This window comes from Microtus ochrogaster, linkage group LG9, assembly GCF_000317375.1.
Source record: "Microtus ochrogaster isolate Prairie Vole_2 linkage group LG9, MicOch1.0, whole genome shotgun sequence".
Lineage (NCBI taxonomy): Eukaryota > Metazoa > Chordata > Mammalia > Rodentia > Cricetidae > Microtus > Microtus ochrogaster.
In genome coordinates, this window is record NC_022034.1 from 5,092,531 (window position 1) to 5,113,403 (window position 20,873).

Below are 20,873 nucleotides of genomic sequence, written 5' to 3' on the forward strand. Positions count from 1 at the left end.
GCTACCCCAGGCACACACAGTGCGCCGCTACCCCAGGCACAGTGACTCTGCAGCAAGGGGAGGGGCTGAGGGCTGCACAGACTGCACTGCACAACTCAAGGCAAAGACTCCAAGCGTGTCCCATAGCTACAGTGACAGCTGTCACGACAGAAGGGCCAGCAATACCACAAAACAAAGCAGCTATTTAGGACACAAAGGGACAGAAGACCCTTGTGCAGATACGCAGTGTGCCGCCATGAGGTCTGGAGCTGAGCATCCCAGCTGTCCTCTTGCGGAGCAGTGAGAGGTTCTGCTAAGATCGACGTGATATACTCGGGCAATCGGGGCGGTTCATGGACACTGATGGCAGCCTCCGGGAGACTAAAGACTCCGGATCCCCTCATTAGACAGAAGGATGAACTCTGTCTAGACAGAGAATTTGAACTCTCACATTCGGGGGCGTCTAGAATCTGGCTGTTGGGAAAGCTATCTGTGGAACTCCCGGGTCACGGGGAAGTCACACAAAAAGGACCCACTGTGAGATCTTGGAAGAACTGTGAAGGCTGGCAAACCTGTGTTCACAGTTGGCCCAAACCTGCTTTATGAGAAATTCTGAGGAGAGAGGGAAAGACCAGAGGGGGGGCAGAGGTGAAGGGTGGGATGGGAGGAAGGATGGAAGGACAGAGGCACAGGGTGAAGGGAGGATGGAGGAAAAGACGCAGACAATGCATTAGGCTGGCTGTTCCCTCCTTGAGACAGAGATTGTGGCCTGGAGTTCCACAGTGTGGCCTTGATGCAGTTGGCTTTAACCAACCAGTGCTTGGTCCTCTAAGACACACAAAGTCCAGGCTTTAGAACTGAGTCCCTGAGGAGCATGGTACAGTCTCGGCCGTCGGAGGCTGCGGGAACCCCAGCTGCTACCCTTTCTCTTTAGCTTTATGGATCACAAGTACTGAGATTTCTAAATCTCTCTTTATCAAGGCCAGGGTATCACATTCTCTTTGGTAAAATTGGTTCACACAAATCTGTGACCTTAGTTCCTGTATACCATGTACACAGATGACTTCAGACCCATAAAGGGCAGCAGAACACATCACAGCAAATCACATCCCCTGGGTACGTTGTTCAGCGCTGAAGGACTTGAGAGGGCACAGGAAGTGCTCTGCCCTCCCACTTGCCTACAGGCAGATGCCAGTTTACAAGAATGACTCCTCTGCGCCCACAACTCTGCGGCTCCTCTACAGTCTTGCATCTTCCTCCCTGCGGTTGCCAGCTGCCCCGAAGCTGGTCCACTGCCCTGCCCTGAGCCTTGCGGCTGGGAATGCAGGCAGCCCCATCCGGGTCATCCCTTGTCCCTGCAGGCTATGGGCACCCCGGCCTGGGTCTTACCCCTTGAGAGTGCAGGTAGTCCATGGTCCTGGCAATGGTGCACAGCACGTCACTGGCCTCGCGCTCTGAGAAGCACCGCTGACGGAGGATGCGGTCCAGCAACTCCCCGCCGCGCATGAGCTCCATCACCAGGTATACATACTTGCCATCATCATAGACCTGGAGGTCAAGGAGAAGCACACGAAATTCAGAGACCTCTATGTCAGCATGGCTGCCGTCTTCAGGCCCCTGGTTCTGTGACGTAGCAAGGGCTCCAAATGGGGTGGAGGACAGAAGCTGGGGGCTATGTCCCTAGAAGTAAAATCAAGATGTTTGGCTGTTGGGAATGGGTGAGTACCCATTCCAGCCACACAAAAATAGCTCTTCTCTGGAGGGAAACAGCTCTGATACCCTGGGGGATGGGCAAGCTGGGCCACGGGATACACAGGGACTCGAGAGAAGCGGCTGAACTGGGATGTGTTGTAGGCAAACACACCATAAGGGAAAGTGACAGTAGCAACAGCACTCCACAGGAATAATGCCTCTCAACTATCACCACGCATGTAATTCCGTGGGTCAAGTCGGCGTGCATGCCCTGGCTCTGCAGGGCTGTGCGGAGGGGACCTCGCTCCAACAAACACACAGCTTTTGCCAATACTAGCTTAAGACTCAGCTTTTTTTTAATGGAAAAAAATGCAAACTGGCTATTTTTGGGCCCTGAATATATGAAAACAAAAACGTATGTACCCCAGCCACCCAAAGCATGGAGCCCATGGTGCCTAAGCTTTGAGAACTAGATGAAAACGGGTGAAGGAACCAAGTGCTTGTTCTCAGTTAAGTGATAATCATTCGATTGATGATTTGCCAGAACAAGTTACTAAAATAATTTACCTGACTTCGACCTGTGTAAAAGGTGTGGCGATAATTCTGGTGTTTGTTTCGGAGCTTATGAACTCACTGTTCTATTTTGAGGGTGGGAAGATGATGTCATCTCGGCCCTGAGCTGCTCCCCTCAAACAGCAGAGAGGGCCAACTCTGAGTCTGCAGAAGAGCTGGCTTTGGCTTGTGAATCTTCCATGTAAACCAAGAACACACAATCAGAGCACCAGGCTTGGGGCAGAGCTGGCTCCATTTAAGCTTTTGCATGAGAGACACTCGCTACCTATCTTCCCTGGGGTTGAACTCTTACTCGGTGAGCTGCTGTCAAAGGGACACTAAGGGGGTCCCAGTAGGTACAGGTACAGGCTGTTGGCGTATGTCACGGGAATGACTTTGTACTCCAAGAGGTAAGGGCAAGAAGAGGGGAAACTTCCTCTCTTCTCAAACCCATACCTGCACATCCGGCTTCATTCATAGGGTAGAGGAGCCTTGCAGACAGTCCCAATGCGGCTGATTCCTGTGCTAATGTCCCTCATCAGGGAAGGTTCATAGGAGGCTGTAAACATGTCCCAGCCAGAGTTGAGTGGGACCGGCCACCCTCACGCCACACCGTCAGGCAGGAACTGACTCAATGACAAAAAACAGCACACTCACGTGACGCACTCAGGTGTTTCCCATTTTACGCTCGGGTACAGCATGTTGGGGGGAGTGGGGGGCTATCCAGGGGTGTACATACACCCGGTTATTCATGTATGCACCCAAATTAGGGGACTTCTGGGTGGGATGTGTCTAAGGCACGTGATCCTGGGCGCACGGAACAAAAGCAATGTGAGAAAACTTGCACTATGCAAATGGTGGTGTTTCTGCATCCACTGAAGGGAAGAGCTGCTACAGAGGCACTCACATCTTTTAGGGTGATGATGTTGGGGTGCTGGCCATACCGCAGGAGGATCTCGATCTCTTCTGAGGGGTCCCTTTTGCTCTTATCGATGATCTGAAACACACACAGCAAGTAGCACTGAGAGCTTCGCTGCTGGCCTTGTTGGACCACTCAGATAGGGACTGAGACCCCAGAGAGTCACAGCAGGACCGCTGTCCACACCCGCATGGGACTCAACCAAGCTCACTTAAAATCTCTCGGAAATGTAGACCCAGCCTCTCCTGTCTCAGCTAGCAAAAAGGGTACAATTAAAAGGGGGAAACTGGGTCTCTAATGCCAGCTACGAGGGAGCTCGGAGCAGGAAGACTAAGTGGTAGGCCTGTCTGGGCAACTTAATGAGATGCTGTCTCAAAGTGAAAAGAGGGATGTAGTTAGGGATACAGCTAGGGATGTAGCTCGGTGACAAAGTACTTGTCTAGCATGTGCAAGGCCCCAGGTTCAATCCCTAATACCACAAGAAAGAAGGGGTCATCCTTCAGACATAAATCTCAAGATATCAAAAGGCCAGAGGCAGCAGGGCAGGTGTGAGCTCACTCAGGCGCCAGCAGCCAGCACAGTCTGTTTCTGCCACTGACCTCTGGCCATAAGCTCCCACTTCACTCAAAGTGAGCCCCCAGTCACTGAGACCTTGGCTTTTCCTGGAAGCTGCATGTCAACCACAGAACCAGGCACCTCCCAGGTCCTCCCAGACAGAAGGCAGAGTCTGAGAAGACTCATTTCCCTCGGTGCCAAGACACACCCCCTTTCTTTTTTGGGTCCCTCCCCCTGCCCAGTATTTTGCACAATGTCTTGGAAGAGCAGATAAAACTATTTAACTCCAGATGGGTGGCTTCCCCTTAAGGGGCCACAAATCAAAGCCTGTCTTTGAGATAGGAGTCCCTGTGCTCCATGATGTCTCTGCCACCTCTGGAGGAGCCTGGCCTCCTATGTTTGTGGGGAGCTGATGGAGAGAAAGGATCCATGTGTGTGACTCAGACAGCACTTAGGTTGAGAATGACTCATAAATTCAGAAATGCCCCCTACCCTCAACAGCACTCTGTGCCCCTGCACACTGGCGTCATCCAGTTCCAAAGCCTCTCTGCTTTGACTACATGGGTATCCAACACCCAACATATTCCCTTTGCAATATATTCATGGGAGTGGATGATTTAGTGGTAGATGCACTTTTTCTCAAAGTCATTTTCATGATAAAGTCATCCGCTCCTAACATCAATCTGGTCTCCTCCGTAGGAGCCGAGTGGAATGAACAAGAGAAAGCCTTTTGTTGACCGCCAGGGACACTTGAGTTGGAAAAGCACCACAGGTGCACCCACACTGTCACTTAGTTTAAGAGCAGAAAAGGAATGTAGACATTTTCTTGAGAATGCATAAGTAACCCTGGAAAGGAATAGGAGACTATCAAAAACCTTGACTTCCCAGGGCGGGGAAATGAGTATTGAGGGGATGGAGTTATGACTGGGAGACCCCGAGGTTTCCCTGAGTATAGCTGTTGAATGTGGAATCAAATGAATATTACCTGCTAAAAATTAAATGTTAGAATACTGCCACTATCATAAAAACACCTGGGACAAAGCTTGACCCCTTTCCGTGGTATCTGTCTTATTCCTGTGTGTTCTTTGGGTGTAAGTCATGAAACAAATTCTGACGAATAGCCATAAACACGTGTGAACCGATCCCGTTTCTTAAAGACCTTAAGATCTCACTGACACTGAATAACACTTTAAGACTGAAGTGAGAATTAATGTGTATGTTCGACCAGGAGGTGCTGGAGGACATGCCGGCTAGTCTGTAATAATAGGGCACACTTATGAGCATGGTGGACTATGAAAACACACTGAATATCCTTTGTTCGGTGGAACTTGCAAAGCATCTCCATCAAATACCATAAGGAAGTGAGGCGTTCCCTCGGGTGGCTGTTGAGAGGTGGAAAAATACACAGGATCCTTCAGTGAGTTTTCTGGTGGGAATGATGAGCTTCCTGGGAATGATGTAGCTGGGTTTACGTCCAACTAGAGCAATCCCTGTGGACCACATTCTTGGCTCTTCCCTCCGAGTAGTAGAGACAACCATAGTCACAGGCAGGAGGAAGGGGAGGTGTGTGTCTCACTGCTCTGCTTCTCATCAGGAAGAGAGGCGTAGAAGGGTCGGGCAGCATCCTGCCCAGTGGACAGCTGTCTCTGCTGAAGGTGGGTAAGCTCCCCACGGGTGTGATGTGTAACACGCTGTCTCTCACGCTCCTCAGAGGTGGTAAGACAAGGCCTGTATATACTTGGAGCAAGTATGCCTGCCATCATGGCTGGTGCAGGAGGATGGCTCTTCTTAATGGAACTCACATGTGCTGGTGGCTGATGCTGCTGCACAGGAGTCTTTGTCACTACCAAGGCATTTCCCCCACCCTTCCAGCTTTCCATTTCTGTGTCTGTACGTGTCCCTATCACTGAAGCACCCCTTTCTAGGTGCTGAGCCACATGCAGGCGAGATCTGAGAGCAGCAGGGTGAGCACCTGGCCAAGCAGGACGCACCCCCCAGGCCCACTTCCTTTCACTTGTTGGAAGGACCCTAGTGTGTTGGAAGCAAGTTAAGTAGAGTGTGTAATTACTTAAAAAAACAACAATAACTAAGAGTTTCTCCTGTAAAGTTAAACAAACGACGAAGAGTAAGAACTCCAGTGTTTTCTTGGTAGAGAAAAAAAAAAATCAAAATTTCCATGCTAATTAGTCCTTCTAAAAATAAGCTCTCCCCAGGCCAAGCATCTGTTTGATTCCACTTCCTTGCTGGTTCACAAGTTATGTACACAGAATGGAAGTGAGCACAGGCAAGAACACTGCTGTGCAGAGACAACAGCCGTAGGTCCAGACTCGGCCTCCCGTGGGCAGTGAGGCCTCTCCTGTCCTGGCTGTGGTGGTCACATCCCCTACTGGAGTTAAAAACAGGGTGACAGACATCCAGCGTCTCACAGAGAAGCCAAAGACACTTAGGGAAAACTGGCTGTGAAGACATGGGAGACTGGACACCCTGCACATAGATTGGACTCCTCAATGATGGCGACAGGCCCGGGAGGCCCCACCAGTCCTCGTCAGGGGCCGGGTAGGGCAGGGATTAGCAGCAATGGAGAGCTGTTGTAGGTGGGATTCAGAGTTTTCAAGGTGTGGCCACAGACACAGTGCTCTGGATCAGATAGGATTCCACTCAGTGGTCACAGGCAGAATGGAGGTGGAGTAGGGGCGGGTGCTGGGAGAAGAAGGTTCCAGAGGGAAAAGGAGGCAACAGGGAGTGGAAATGAGTTAAATAAACAATTAAAATAGCTTTGAGAGAACGGGGTGACACTTAGGAGCAACTCTAAAGCACTTCAGCTTTTATTGCGTCCATTTCTTTAGCTGTGTGTGGCTATGCACAGCTCAGGGCACATGTAAGGCCAATGACAGCTTGCTGGAGCTCACTCCTTCCTTCCACCATGTAGGTCCCGGGAATGGAACTCAGCCCATTGGGCTTGGCAGCGAGGATCTTTCATTTTTATCTGATCCTAACTGTGGGCATTTCGTAAGAACGGGTGTGCTGCCAAGGGGTGTGGTCACGCCTCGTACTGACCAGGTCCACCTGCCACCCCCAGAACTTCAGCCATAGGAGGCGGGGTTGTCAGTAGAGAGGTGCCGTGCCTGGGCTAAGGCTCTGGTTTGAAAGGCAAGGGCATGATAAAAGGCCGGCTGAAGGGCGTCTCTGTTAATCTCTGTCTCAGTTACTCTCCGGTGGCGGCCTCTGGTTCTGCGACCAGAGAGAAAGGATGTGTCAGAGATGGAAAGATGCAAAGCAGCAGGCTTCCTGAAGGCGAAGTCAAGGGGGCAGTATGCTCCCTGCACTGAGCAGGATCTAGAGTGCCTGTGCCCAGGCCTCTGTCTTCTACAGCTCAATCTGCCCCCACCACACGCCCAGCTGACGTGAGTTCACAGGCTCTGCTCGCCGGAGCTGCATGGACACAGAAGTCCATCAACTGTTGGCTCTTTCATCTTTGAACCCAGGAAAGGTTCAGCCCTTAGAGAAGTGGACTTATTGCTGCCCATCTACAAGGAGCTTGTGTGTGCTCCTAGGCCGTATGTGGAAGCTGTCTTGCCAAGCTTTTCCATGGTCCTGCTCCATTCTGTGAGGGTTAATTTAAGCATTTTCCAAACAATAGATTATGACCCACGATAGTCTTAGAAAGGACAAGGGGATCCCTGCATGTCTACCACTTGGTTTGTCCAGGGAGTTTCAAGGCTTCAATGACAAACAGGAATGCCTAGCTCTTCTTCTACTGTCAACTAGAGATACAACACTTAGTTTTCTTCCTGGGGTGTACAGGTTGGGAAGGGGAGCTGTCACAGATTGTACATGGTCAGACCTCACCGGGATCTTTGAGGACAGAGTCCTCACTCCCAACAAAGCCAATTCCAGATGGAGGCTCTGCGTGAGAGCTGGATGTGGGAAGAACAGAGAGAGCATGCCACTGGCCTCGTCAATGGGACCGAGGTGCAGGGCACAGAAGAGCACTAAACAGTAGTGGGCTGTTTCTAGAAGGGCCCTGGGGCTGCCGGGCCGGCCGCACAATGGATGTGTTTCTTAGGCTCTCTGGCAGCACCGCTTGCTTCTAGGAGTGCTGCTGGCCTCGAGATAAACAATCTAAAGAATTTCTGTGAGAAACAACTCACACAGAGAAATACTAAAGAAGCCCACACAAGCCACAAAGCCCTGAAAAGTCCTCCGGGGCGAGGCAGAACACAGATCTTCTGTACACTCCAGCCACGCGCAATCAGGACCCGTGACTGTGGCTCTGTGACACAGGGTGCTGACCCTGCCATAACTGTGAGCTCCTGTTTCCGCTGTAATCACCTTGAAAACTCCAGGAAGTTTGGACCAATTTGTCAAAAGGCCACAGATTCCTGAGATGTTTGGCTGGTGTCTGTTTTGCTAAAACCTACTGAATGTTTTCACAGTCTGAGATACCTGGGAAGACAGCCTGTGAAGACACACTTTCTCTTGAGAATATGCTTCTGAGAAATGTCCAATGTCAAGAAAGGACGTACAATGCCCCGGGCTCAGTGTACCTGAGAAATGTCCAATGTCAAGAAAGGATGCACAGTGCCCCAGGCTCAGTGTACCTGAGAAATGTCCAACGTCAAGAAAGGATGCACAGTGCCCCGGGCTCAGTGGACCAAGCAGCCTTTTCAGAGCCTGGAAAACCACAAAGGGCAGAAACTGCCCTGGCCTCTCTGGCCAGCTCCACCTCTCTCTAGGCTCTCTCTGAAGAGCTGGGAAAGCGTCACATGCCAAGCAGAGCTGGTATGGTTCACGTCACGATGAGGCAGCCTCAGACTTTGTCCCTCAAGTCTGTGTCCATGTGTGTGCAGGGGAGGGGTGTGTGTGCACACGTACCACAGCATAGGTGTCAAGGTTAGAGAACAACCTCAGGATTCAGCCCTTCCCTTCCAACTTGTCTGAAACACAGTGTCTCTCATTGTTCCCCTCTGCATAGGCCAGGCTAGCGGCCCAAGCAATCCTGGGATTCTCCTGTCTCTGCCTCCCATCTCACCGAGGAACTCAATATAGATGTGTGCTATACACCTGGCTTTATGTAGGCTGTGCATACTTGAAGTCCCAAGCGTTCTACCCACCAAGCCATCTCTCCAGCCCTATTCTCATGTGTCAGGGGCAGATAGCTGAGGTTAGACCACCTCATGGCCATGGAGAGAGAACACGCAGTGTGTGAGGCATGGTGTGTGCTTCTGTGTATGTCAGGTGCTGGCTTCAGAAGAAGGAAGATTTAGCTTTTACTAACTAGAAAGCTCTAGAAGTTAGCGTTTTGGATGCTCAGGTCAAAGATTTAATCTACAACAGTTAGGGAGGTGAAAATGACTACCCGGAGTTTGACAAACTGGATTATGGTGTCACTCTGCACTATCTGCAGGTTTTGGTGGCTGGAGAAAAGCATTAGCTGCCCCCTTTATTCTCTATTCCTATTTATTTCTTTGATTATTTTTTTCGCAGCTGTATCTTTTTTCCTTCCTCCCTCCCTCACTTTCCTTCCTTTGATAAATGCTATGCCTGTTTGCCCACTTCTGTCTCCTAGATCCTGTGTGCTTAGGGCTATTTTTCTTGGCATGCTATACTTAGTTACTAAAGATGACTGGTTCCATGTTGGACATAACTGAAATATTTATCATTTGAAAAGACTGTTTTTTTGTCCTTTGAGATAGGGTCCTGCTACGTAGCCCAGGCTCATTGGGACCACTCAGTTCCCCTACCTCAGTTTCCTGAGGGCTTTAGTTACAGCTGTGTTACCACGCCCAGCTTGCAAAATAAGTTTTAAATGGGTGACCTCATATCAAAATAAACTGAAGTCTCCCACACTGATCTCAGAAGCCGTGGCTGGGCAGAGCCTGCTCAGCGCCCGTGTTCAGCTGGCAGCGCTGCTCGGCAAGGCCAGGGCTCCTTGCCTTACCTTCACAGCGTACTCAGCGTCAGTGGCTTTGTGGACACAGCGCTTGCACACCGAGTAGGAGCCCACCCCGATGTCCTCCTTGATCTCGTAGCCATCGGTGAAGTGGATATTGTTCCCGTGTAATTGCTGCAGAGGCCAAGACAGGGTGGTTAGCAGCTCTTCATCAGGTGCATGGGCAACAGACACACAGATCTAGGGCACCCTGGGAACTTGGGAGCTCGAGGAAATGAAGAGTTCCTTGCCCAAGGTCACAGAACTATGCATAGATGGTTCTAGAGCTCCTGTGGCCTACGGCTTTTAACATCCAGACACCTGGATATTATGGGTCTACTGAGCACTTGTTTCCCCCAGAGACCTGTGGTGCTGAGACTCTGTGGAGCCGGGGCAGACACACTTGTATGTGGCTATGGTGCCATTTCCAGGGTGAATATTCAGATAAAAGCACCAAGCCCAAATGTTTAAATCAGAAGTCAGCTCTGGCCCCCGCGCACAGCCCCCGCCTGCTCACCACTGAGAACAAGTGCCCCAGTGAGCATAGCCACCAGGGAGACAGATGTCAGGAAATCAATTCATTGCTATCTGATTCCACTGAATGAAGACATGGAGCGCTCAAGTGAGTTTACTGCAAATCCTTTTGAGTTCTCGGAGTTCTCGCTATATTCATACAATACAGAAGTCTAAACGGCATCCCCAGTGCCCCCCGAAGACATGGCACCCCCAGCTGACACAGGGAAGACGGGCACAGACATCCATGGGGATCCTCTCCTCAGAGTTAATTTTCCCTTTTAGAAATGAATGTGTAACAGTTCAAACCACCAGGAAGATCACTATAGCAACACTCAGTGACATTTAGGGGCAGGGGGATGTCTGCCTTTGACCCGCTGTTGGCACCCAACACTGAGGTGATAAAAATCCTCAGGGTCTCCAAGGCCAGGCACCGGGGCCCCGAACTGAGCTCCTGGGGTAAGCAGACTTACCTGCACAATGGGGTGAATGGGGGCCTTGGGCATGTCTTGCTGTGAGGGCTCCTGGACCAGGCTGGAGGCCACGAAGCTGAATCCTCTGAACAGGTGATGGGCGTTTGCACTTGGGGGGACGCCGGGAGAGTCTGTGGATGAGCAGTGCCAGGTGAGCCAGGGAAGGACCATGGTGTGTACGTGTGTGCATGTGTGCTGGCGAGGGTACATACGAGTAGAGAGGCAAAAACACATGAAACTATTTCAGGTGCTGCCAAGAGTCTGATCCGGCAAACACGCATCACACGGAAGTTTTCAGATAATTATTGATCACGTGTTTTTAGGTTACTGACTTTGGAAGTTACTGGATATTCTTCAACAGAACCCAACACCCCTCCCTACTACAGAACAAAGCAAAAAGCTGCCAGAAACTCTAGGGGGAGATGCCAGAAAGCAGGGCTGCCGTGAGCTCAGCACCTCCTTTCTGGGGTAAGCAGGTGCTATATGCCTTTAGACAATGAGAGAAAAGCCAAGAATTTCCCCAGCTCCACGCTCACCTACAGCCCGGACTTTTGCCCAAGGCCCAGCGCAAGCCAGACAGCCCCTTCCACACCTGCACAGCCATGTGCCAAGGCTGCCCTGCTCGGCTCCTCCAGTCCCTGCTGCCCATGGTCCAGCAGAAGAGTGGTTGACTTTTCTACGTCCATGAGGGCTGTTCCAAAGCAGGACTGCTATGCTATGGTTCCCCTCCAGGTCCGCCATTAGATAAACAGGAAGATAAGTAAATGGCTGATGAGGAAGGAGCAGAGGAAGACATCTTATGGGTACCGTGTCTGGAGATGCTCAGGCTGAGATGAGGGGGCGCATGCTTATTAAATGGGACAACACGAAAGCTGTGGGATCCGTAAAAGCGCAAGTAGCCTGAACATCTAGATTCGACCGAAGAAAAGCGATCTCAGGGCTGAAGGAGGGAACTTGAATTGGCATGGATTCTTGGAAGAGGAGGGAGGGGCAATGGCCCCTGCACTCTCAAAGTCACACGTCCTCCGGAGAGCCAGCCTGAGCCTTGGATTTAGTCCTCAGAATTACTAACAAAAGCACAAGTATAGAAAATGTCCTTACCATTATTAATGATAGCAAAAAATCACAGCCATCCTACATGCCAGTGTTAAGGACATCACAACTATAGTGACATTTCATTTGTATTTTAATAAATAAAGCTTGCCTGAGCATCAGTAAAACAACCACATTGGCCAGCCTTATAGACCAGGTCACAATAACACACGCCTTTAATCCCAGTAGCCACACTAACTTGCCATAGAAACCAGGCAGTAATGGTGCACTCCTTTAATCCTAGAACCAGAGAGGATTATAAAACGGGAGGAGGCAGCTCTCGGTCTCAGTCTCATTCTGAGACTCCTGAAGCCAGGATCGCCATTTTGGATTAAGGTCAAGGTAAGAGCCAGTGGCTGGCTGTTTTGCTTTTCAGATCTTCATTCAGGTTGAACTCCATTTCAGTCTGTGAGCTTTTATTAATCGTGTTTCACACAACCACAATTAGTAACAGTCTGTGTACATCATAATGCTTTACTGCTGGATAGTGTGTGTGTGCATGCATGTGTATGTGTGTGTGCTGTATGCCTTTGGGGATGCATACATGAGTGAGCTTGTTTGTATGAAGGTCAGAAGTCAATATCACATGCCTTGTTTGGTTACTTTCCATCTAATTTTTTTTTTTTTTTGAGAAAGGGTCTTTCATCAAACTTGGAGTTTATTTTATTGAACAACTTTCCAGAGTCTTTCTTTCTCTCCTCCAACCTTTCCTCTCTTGTTTCTACCATGTTGCATACTCTAGGCTATCTGGCTGCCATGGTTTGAAAGTGAAATGTCTCCCATAGGCTCCCATAGGCTCATATACTTAGCTGGTCTGTTTGGAAAAGCCATGGAACTCTGGGAGATGGAGTCTACTGGAGGAAGTCTATCACTGGAGGCGGGCTTTGAGACTTTGTAGCCAGACCCTATATCCTGGTCTCTCTCTCTCTCACCTTCCAGACTGCCAATGCAACGCAACGGGCTGGCCTCCTGTTCTCACTACACCTTTCAAGCCATGATGGGCTGTATCCCTCTGAGACTGTGAGCCAAATAAACCCTTTCTCTCTTAGCTTACTCTTATAGGGGTGATTTAGCTCAGCAATGGGAAGGTCAATAAGGCACTGATCCAGGAGCCTCTGGGGGTAATTCTCTGATTCCCACAGGAGTGCAGGGATTACAGATGCCAGCCACCACTTTCAGTTATTTGTGGGTATCCAGGGATCAAACTTAAGTTATCAGGATTTTTACCCTCTGAGCCAGCCCACTGGTCTCTGTGTTGGACTATTTGTAAGTATTAAGGATCTGAATTCAGTTTGTATTTAAGCTGTCCCCATCCCTTAGGTGACCGACTATGACAACCAGACACAGTTAGGGACAAACACAGAAGTGCAATCCTAACAGTTTGAAAGCAAAGACAAAGATGTCAAACACCAGTCAAGTGTGGTGGTATTCTCCTGTCGAACAGGCAGACCTTGGAGGCTGAGCCAACCTGGGCTACATGACAAGATCTGACTCAAGAAAACAACAGAAACAACAACTAAAATTAAAAAGAAAAAGACGGAAGAGAGAGAAAAGACAGAAAAAGGATGCTGCCAAATAACGAGAACTTGCCCACTGTAAATGAAGATTCAGCTGTGTAAACATCAAATATATTTATATATGAGAAGTAAATAGAATATGTAATCTATAACAAATTCTGTAATATATCAGGATATATAAATAAATAACATAAATAATACATTAACTAATAATATTTATAATAGATAACTTAGTTTTTTCTTGTAAGTATGATAATTTAAAAATTAATGTATATACTACATTAAACATCATATGTACATATATATTTACACTATATCTGTACTCTATCTACCTACCTACCTACCTACCTACCTACCTACCTACCTACCTATGAGAATGAACAGGAGTATATTTACACATTCTGGAATCATTTACCCCGAGGAGACAGAGTGCCCTTTCCTCCCCTTCCAGTCCTTTACTTTGACACAGAAACAATGGTGGGGAGGGGTGTGGGGAGGAAGAGGCTCCTGTCTAGGAATGTATTTTCTGTTCCTTCATATTCTGCTTTATGAGGGCAGCTGCTTCACAGCCCAGGGGCAAGGCCAGTGAGGAGTGGGGGCTCGGATCCCAGACAGGGCCTGGCTGTAGTTAGGTGGAAAAGTGAGGAGGGGGCTCTGATCCCAGACAAGGCCTGGCTGTAGTTAGGTGGAAATAGCCCCACCATGTGCTTTCCTGGGACAGAGATGCCAGCCCACCAGAAGAGACAGGAAGCTTCCTGGATGCCCCTGGACAGAAAGGGAACAGACCCGAGACCTGCCTTGCACAAGCTGTCTCCCACACAGACAGACACTCGTGTGACCCTGAATTAATGTGACGGAGGTGAGTGCTTAGAAATGGATTCCTAATGTGCTAGACTGGGGGTGCTTAATTAAAAGGCAAGGCATGGCAGGACTGTTTTTAGAACGTGAAGTTATGCGCAGCGAGATGGCCAATGGCAGAGTGAAGTTTAATGTAGATGGCTGCTTCCCTCAGCCTAGCCCTAGGGATGGACGGGCTTCTGTTGTGTCAGGAGCTTTGGTTGTCTTCCTTTTCCCAGCACGGGCTTCTGGCGATGAGGTCTATTTTCTTGCCTTCTCTTAACAGTGAGAGACTGGACCAGGGAAAAGGTTTAACTATGGGTATGTCAGTCTCAGGGACTTAGGGTTAAGAACTCGGGCAGTTCTAGGAATTTGCTGAGCCTGGCAGTGATGAGAGATAGACGGGGGTCTGTGTACAGCACACTGGGTGTGTGTCTGAGCATGTATGTAGGGAACAGGTCACGTGAACTCGAACTGAGAAAATGCAGCCAGAGTCAGCAATGTTTTCCGGGCAGTAAAGACGCATACATCTCTCTGCATAGAGCCAAGAAGTCAGTGGAGGCGCAAGGATGGCCGGCCTGCTGGTCTTTGGAAGAGGCTGAAGGAACTGACATTTGATGTGAGGCAGGAGAGTAAATGGCAGGTAGCAGGAACAGAATTCAGAATGCTTTATACTCAGTTGAGAGGTGCTGAGTGCCGCCTAGTTCATACAGAAGAGCGAAATTATAAGGGGAGCTTAAAAAGTCAACTTGTAAAAGCACCAACGAGCTCCTGGCCAGGGGAAAAGATTTTCAGACCTTAGATTGACACGCTCCACCGAGCAGCTGACTTCTGATCAGAAAGCCTAAGGTCGCTTGCAGCTTCACGTTAACCAAGACGGAAAGTCTACCTCAGGAACACCCTCAGTTCCTAGATGGTTTCAGAATCACACCTCAGCTCTTTCTTTAACTTGGAGGTCTACTCAGCTTCCCTGCTGGGAAAATCAGGGTGACTTCTCTGCATCTTCAGCACTTCCTCCCATTACTGCCTACCCCAAAGGCAAACTGCTTCACAGGGTCTATTAGTATCTGAACAAACCACAATATAGGGGATGATATAAGCCAGTTCTAGACACAGAGTTGTATACTCCATGTCTGATGGGTTTTCCTTGGGCTAATATTAAGATAAAACATCTTTTTCTACGCACAAAAGGCTTACGAGGTTTACTTAAGGCAACAACAACCAACTAGGTTGGAGTTTGAATTCCCCATGGAATACCGAGAGCACACGTGATCGTCGGGAAGACCCTGCATTGGCCCCTTTGCACTCAGCAGTGCAGCTTAGCTTGCTTGGAGCATTTTAAACATGCAGCTTCCCATGACAGACTCGTAACTAATGCTACCCTTCCCAGTATGGACCCCACAGTCCCCGAGGTCGGGGTGGAGTCTGCTCTGGTTCACAGGCAGAGTAAACTGCTTTTGTGTTTCTTCATCTTGGGGTTAGATGCAGGATTGGCGAGCCACTCAGGTGGCCTCCAGGCTCTGACCTCCTGAACTCAGCACCTGGATAGGGACGCTTCTCTGTGCAGGGGCTCATGACAATGGGACTGACTGCTCGGTGGCATGACCACGCTCAAGGACAATCCTTCCTCAGCAGGTCTACACTGGTTTTCTCTAGGCAGGGGCGGGGCCAGAGGTCAGAGGGAGCCATCTGTGTGCTGTCTGGGGTTGAATGTCCAGAATCAATTCACGCCATTTCGCTCAAAGAGTAGCTATCCCAGACCCGCATGAAGTGCCTATGCAGTCCCAAAGGCCCATCCATCATCATCCAGAGGAGGGCATGCCCATCTCCCTGCCTAGCAGGGTGCAGATAAAGGCATTGCTCCAGAGCCTGTACCAGGGGGAACAGGGTGGGGTCTCTATTCCATTTCTCCCAACTTGAGACTCACGGTTGGTAATCTTGTTTTGTGGTTAGTTCCCAATAACCATACACCATTTCCTATTTGAAAGCAATGGGAAATCCCAAAGAATCCATGCACAGCCCCCAGCAGCTCCACAACAGCTGGCTGAACTTGCTCCTGAGTTGACAGGGGCTGAGAGTCCTCTCTGCTCATTACCACTGTAGTGGCTTCCGCTGCCCTGCCCACAGGCAGCTGTGTCTGCAGACAGGGTCCTCACGGGAGAAGTCAGGGAGTGGTCCCTACTCCCACAGGACTGGTGTAACACAGCATTCTCCAGGTTTCCCCAGTCACAGAGGAAAGGCCGTGAGAGGACATGGGAGGTGGCCAACCATAGAGAGTCCTAGCCAGGAACAGACCCTGCCAGCACCTGACCTTGAACCCAGTCTCCCCAACTGTGACACAACACACACCTCTTGCTAAGTCACCAGCCCTCCAGTGCTGCCCCATCACGGTGGTCTCAGGCAATCATGGAAAGCAGAGCCACAGACCCCAGAGATCTCAAACATCAGGAAGCTAAATTTCTGTGCTGGGATCTAGTTGCACTGTATCCATCAAACGGGGCCCAGCGTTCACAGAAATAACATTTAGTTCCTAAGCCCACAGCCCTAAAGATAGCCACTTTCTCCCACAGATCACTGAAGTGAGCCACCTGCTTCTTTTCTGTGTCTTGCCTGTGTGTCCCTGGGAGGACTGTCATGCCTACCATCTCACAGCCAGAGAGAGGTTCACAGAACCCTGAAAGGTTGCTTGTGTCTGTCACATGAGGAATAGTGAGAATTGGTTTGGCTATTGACCCCTTAGTGCCAAGCAGAAGTCAGGAAGGCCACATGGGTTTAAAAGTTACTTCCTAAGGGAGCAACCTCCACTCTCTGGAGTCAGATGGGATCAGACCAACTGGGAGGAACCAACACATACCTGTGGGTGTTCTTGCAGTAAACTCGGGGTCAAAGTGGAAGGTGTCCTCAGGTCTGCCCACTGCCGGCTTGAAGGGTGGCTTGATCTCCTTGCGGTACAGCTTCTGTAAGGAGAGAGGGACAGGTATTGAGAGCAGGCAATGGGGAGCAGAGATCAGAGGCCAGAAGCAGCTCTCATGCTTCCAAGATGAGGCGCATGTAGATTGTATGTGCCATCTCTATAACTATAAACACTATTATCTCACTGTGCGTGTTCCACAGAAGACCATGTATGCAAAACAGATATTACGTGTTAGTTGTGAATTACAAAAGGTAAAGTTTGAGGTTTAGAGGTTTGAGATCTGTTGAACATCCTTCCATTTAGTGCAATAGTTTTCTAACTTATTTTTGGTTACAGGATTTTTATCTCCAAGAAGGCATTACGGGTTGCCCAGACACGCCGAGCACTGTGGCTGTGGAATCGCCACCTTGGAGCCTACTTCAGCTCTCTGGGGACTCTGAAAACCGAGGCCCAGAAAAAACCTTTGCTTGTGTAGCTCTTCCCACTGCCACGGCCATCAGGAAAACACACAGAAGTCCAGGACTGTCAGTGGGTCCTTCCAGGACTGTCAGTGGGTCCTTCCAGGACTGTCAGTGGGTCCTTCCAGGACTGTCAGTGGGTCCTTCCAGGACTGTCAGTGGGTCCTTACAGGCAGAGGTGCTGCTGAAACCTGCTTTCCAAACCCAAAGTGTGCTCTTAAATCCTCCGTGGAGACGATGCTGGATGAGGCCATTGAATGACAGTGCACACATCTTTGAGATCGGGCAAGGCACCTGTGATGGGCATTGTGGATGGTGATGAGTCAAGGGTACCAAGAGGATGCTGGACAGGCACACCAGGTCACACACACCTCACAAGTGCTGAGGATGCTGGGCAGGCACACCAGGTCACACACGCCTCACAAGTGTTGAGGATGCTGGGCAGGTCCATCAGGGTCACACACACCTCACAAGTGCCGAGGATGCTGGGCAGGCACACTAGGGTCACACACACCTCACAAGTGCCGAGGATGCTGGGTAGGCACTCTGGGGTCACACACACATCAGAAGCCATGTGGCAAGCGAGCGAAGGCAGAAAGCACAAACAGAAGTGAAGACAGGAAACCGACTCCACCCTAGGGCCGCAGACCCTAGCATCTGCTTGATGTACAGTTTCGACTACAGCATTCTCCAATTGATCTGCTCCACTGAGCGACGGGCAGAGGTGTGCCATTCCTGCAATGGCAGAGCAGCCATGCCAGCACAGAATGGGGCAGAATGACGATGCCCAGGGCATTGTGGACGGGCTGCGCCAGTGTCTGCGAGGAAGAACACAACCTCGACAAGTCTACGCCACCCAAGACATGCCACCATGTCCTCAAACAGGAGGACTGTGGCCACAGTCCTCAGGGGGATTTTGAAGGGCTGAGCTCTCCTGGTGCGTTCAGGAGGAAGTGGTAGAAATCCTCCTGCAGCAGTGGGAGCAAGAGCACACGATGAAAACCCATTAATGAAACACTGGATGCACCTCATGTCTTCACGTGCCATGAACCACGATCCTCCACCTGTGCCAGCCAGTGCACAGGACAGCCAAGGCCACCAAGCTGCATCCCGCCCCCCACAGAGCCACCCAGCTACTCTGTGCCTCAGTTTCTCTTCAGAGAAACAGATGATGTGCCGAGCTGGCAATGTAAAAAGCACTACACTTGTGATGCACTTGTATTAATAGTTAGCAGTAATGGCGGCCATGCCTGCCCAGCCCCTATGCCGAGGGTCTGGGCTTGAGCCTCGGACTGTCCAAGTGCCATTTTGCCCGCCCTGGGTTTGCTTGCTAGAAGTCGGCTGGCTGGATGCCAATATGGACTGGTTTGCTTAGCCTGTGAGGTCACCTTTTATGTTTATTTTGGGTTTGTGCTAATCCTGAGTTCTCAGCATTGCTTCAGCCACCGGGGGGAAAAGCAAACACAGCTTACATTTGCAGGCTCCACCGTCCTCTGCACAAGCTTCCTGGTCTATAATTAACTTGTAATTTTTCACTTAGCTAGGCAACCAGCACGGGTGTTTGGGGGGCAGACCCAGAGCAAGCACTAATGTGCTGGAAGCCGGGGGCAAACGGAACGGCAGGAAAACCACAGAGACCCTGTCACCCTCCGCCTGCCTCAGCTAACACTGGTGACCCTCACTTCTGGGTGGATGACACTCTCTGTGCCAACAGGTCACCAGATCCTCAGGGGACAGCTGGTGGATGACAGGAATTTACTCTAAAAAAAGACAGAAATATATGCTGGCAATTTGGGGGTCACAGAAGGCAATAGAACGAAAGATAAATAGCCTGCTGTTTTCTCAGCTGCATCCTGAGGTTACACTTGGACAGACTCCACAGGCTGGATCTGATGTGGCAAATGTCTTCTTTGAATTGAATGCCCACACTGCCAAGGGGTGTGGAAGGGGATCCCCTAGTGAACAGAGTCCTGCAGAACATGGGACTTCAGTGGTTTTCAGTGATCTGAGCTACTGACACCAAGAAGGTGCACAGGACAGTACAAAACTAAGTCCAATAGCATGGTACACACATGCCCACAGCCTTCTTGAAGCATGGTGTGTGTGTGTATGTGTGTATATGTGTGCGTGTGTGCATGTGTGTGTATATACGGTGGGGTCAGGCTACTCATGGCCTTGCTGTGGCCACACAAGTGCAGCACCTAGACCACACAGAGGAAGGACAGCTGTGAGAGAGGGTTAGAACATATCAGACCAGCAAGGCCTCCACATTGTCTCCCAAGGGTCCCTGAGCCTGAACATGGCTCTTTTGAAGCCATTCACACCTGTGCTCTTGGCTGGGCCCCTCCTTCCTTCCTCCTGGGTCCATCTCTTCCTACTCACCTTCCCCCTGCTTCTGTTTTCTCTCACCTGGATACTCACACAGCACTATGGTGTTGAACAGGCACCTCAGGGTGCACCAGACATCTCCCCATCCCTCTAGGGTAGGGCTTCTTCCCATCACCACACTGTAGGCACCTCAGGGTGCACCAGACATCTCCCCATCCCTCTAGGGTAGGGCTTCTTCCCATCACCACGCTATAGGCACCTCCCTTCTGCTACTTCCAGCCATGCTACAAGATTGCTTATGGCTAGATAAATGAACATGAAAGCAGGTTCCTGGGCTCCTGTACCATGCAGGACTATTTATCAGAGCCATAGAAAAAGAAGGTGCCATTGCTCCAGGCTCTGCAGGGTACCGTCTGTCAAGGACAGGGTGAGAGGAAACATTTGTGGTCTTGGTGACCCTGAAGGGCCTCTTTGGAGCCAAATGAAATAAAACTGAATGCCAAAAGAAACAGACAACAACAATAAAAAGCCCTTCCCCACATTATTCTAGCCTGAATTAGTTTCAAATGATACAGAAATGCCACTCCTTAGTACAGGAATCCAGTGTCTATGTTTGCACCAAGGGGACATTGTTCCCCAATGACAGAGAGACCAAGGCGAGCTCTGAGCCTGATGTAGTTTATGGAAGGTGCATACGGCTGCAGAAGGGATCCCACAGACCTAGTCCAGCCTTGCCCCACTATGACCGTTAGCTTTAATTGCCAGCGGATACAGCCTAGAATAACACAGGAACAGAGTCTCAATGAGGGACTGTCCACATTGGGTAGGCCTGTGGGCGTGTCTGTGGAAGACTGTCTTTAGTGACTGATATGGGCGACTCAGCCCACTGTGGCTGTGTCATTCCCTAGGCATGAGGTCCTAAACTGTATTAAGAGTTGAGAAACGGAGCTATTCACAAACAAGGGGGATGCCTGTGCTCTTTCTCCATGCTCTTGGCTAGATATGATGTAACGAACTGTCTCAAGTTCCTGCCACCTCAACGTCCCAGCAGTAATGGGTGGTACCCTGGAACTATGAGGGGAGACCAACTGTCTCTACTTCCCAGCAGTAAC

The 20,873-nt window shown here is 50.1% G+C and overlaps 1 protein-coding gene across 1 annotated transcript in view; it reads right to left on the reverse strand.

The window, feature by feature from the left end:
• Rps6ka2 (ribosomal protein S6 kinase A2) overlaps positions 1-20,873 on the reverse strand; it is a 72,622-nt gene that overhangs the window by 10,163 nt on the left and 41,586 nt on the right. The window contains exons 10-14 of the mRNA XM_005363356.3: positions 16,916-17,018; positions 10,616-10,746; positions 9,639-9,764; positions 3,131-3,220; positions 1,369-1,527 (exon numbers count right to left, since the gene is read on the reverse strand). Of these exons, the coding sequence (XP_005363413.1) occupies positions 1,369-1,527; positions 3,131-3,220; positions 9,639-9,764; positions 10,616-10,746; positions 16,916-17,018 (609 nt within the window). The remainder of the gene's footprint in view (positions 1-1,368; positions 1,528-3,130; positions 3,221-9,638; positions 9,765-10,615; positions 10,747-16,915; positions 17,019-20,873) is intronic.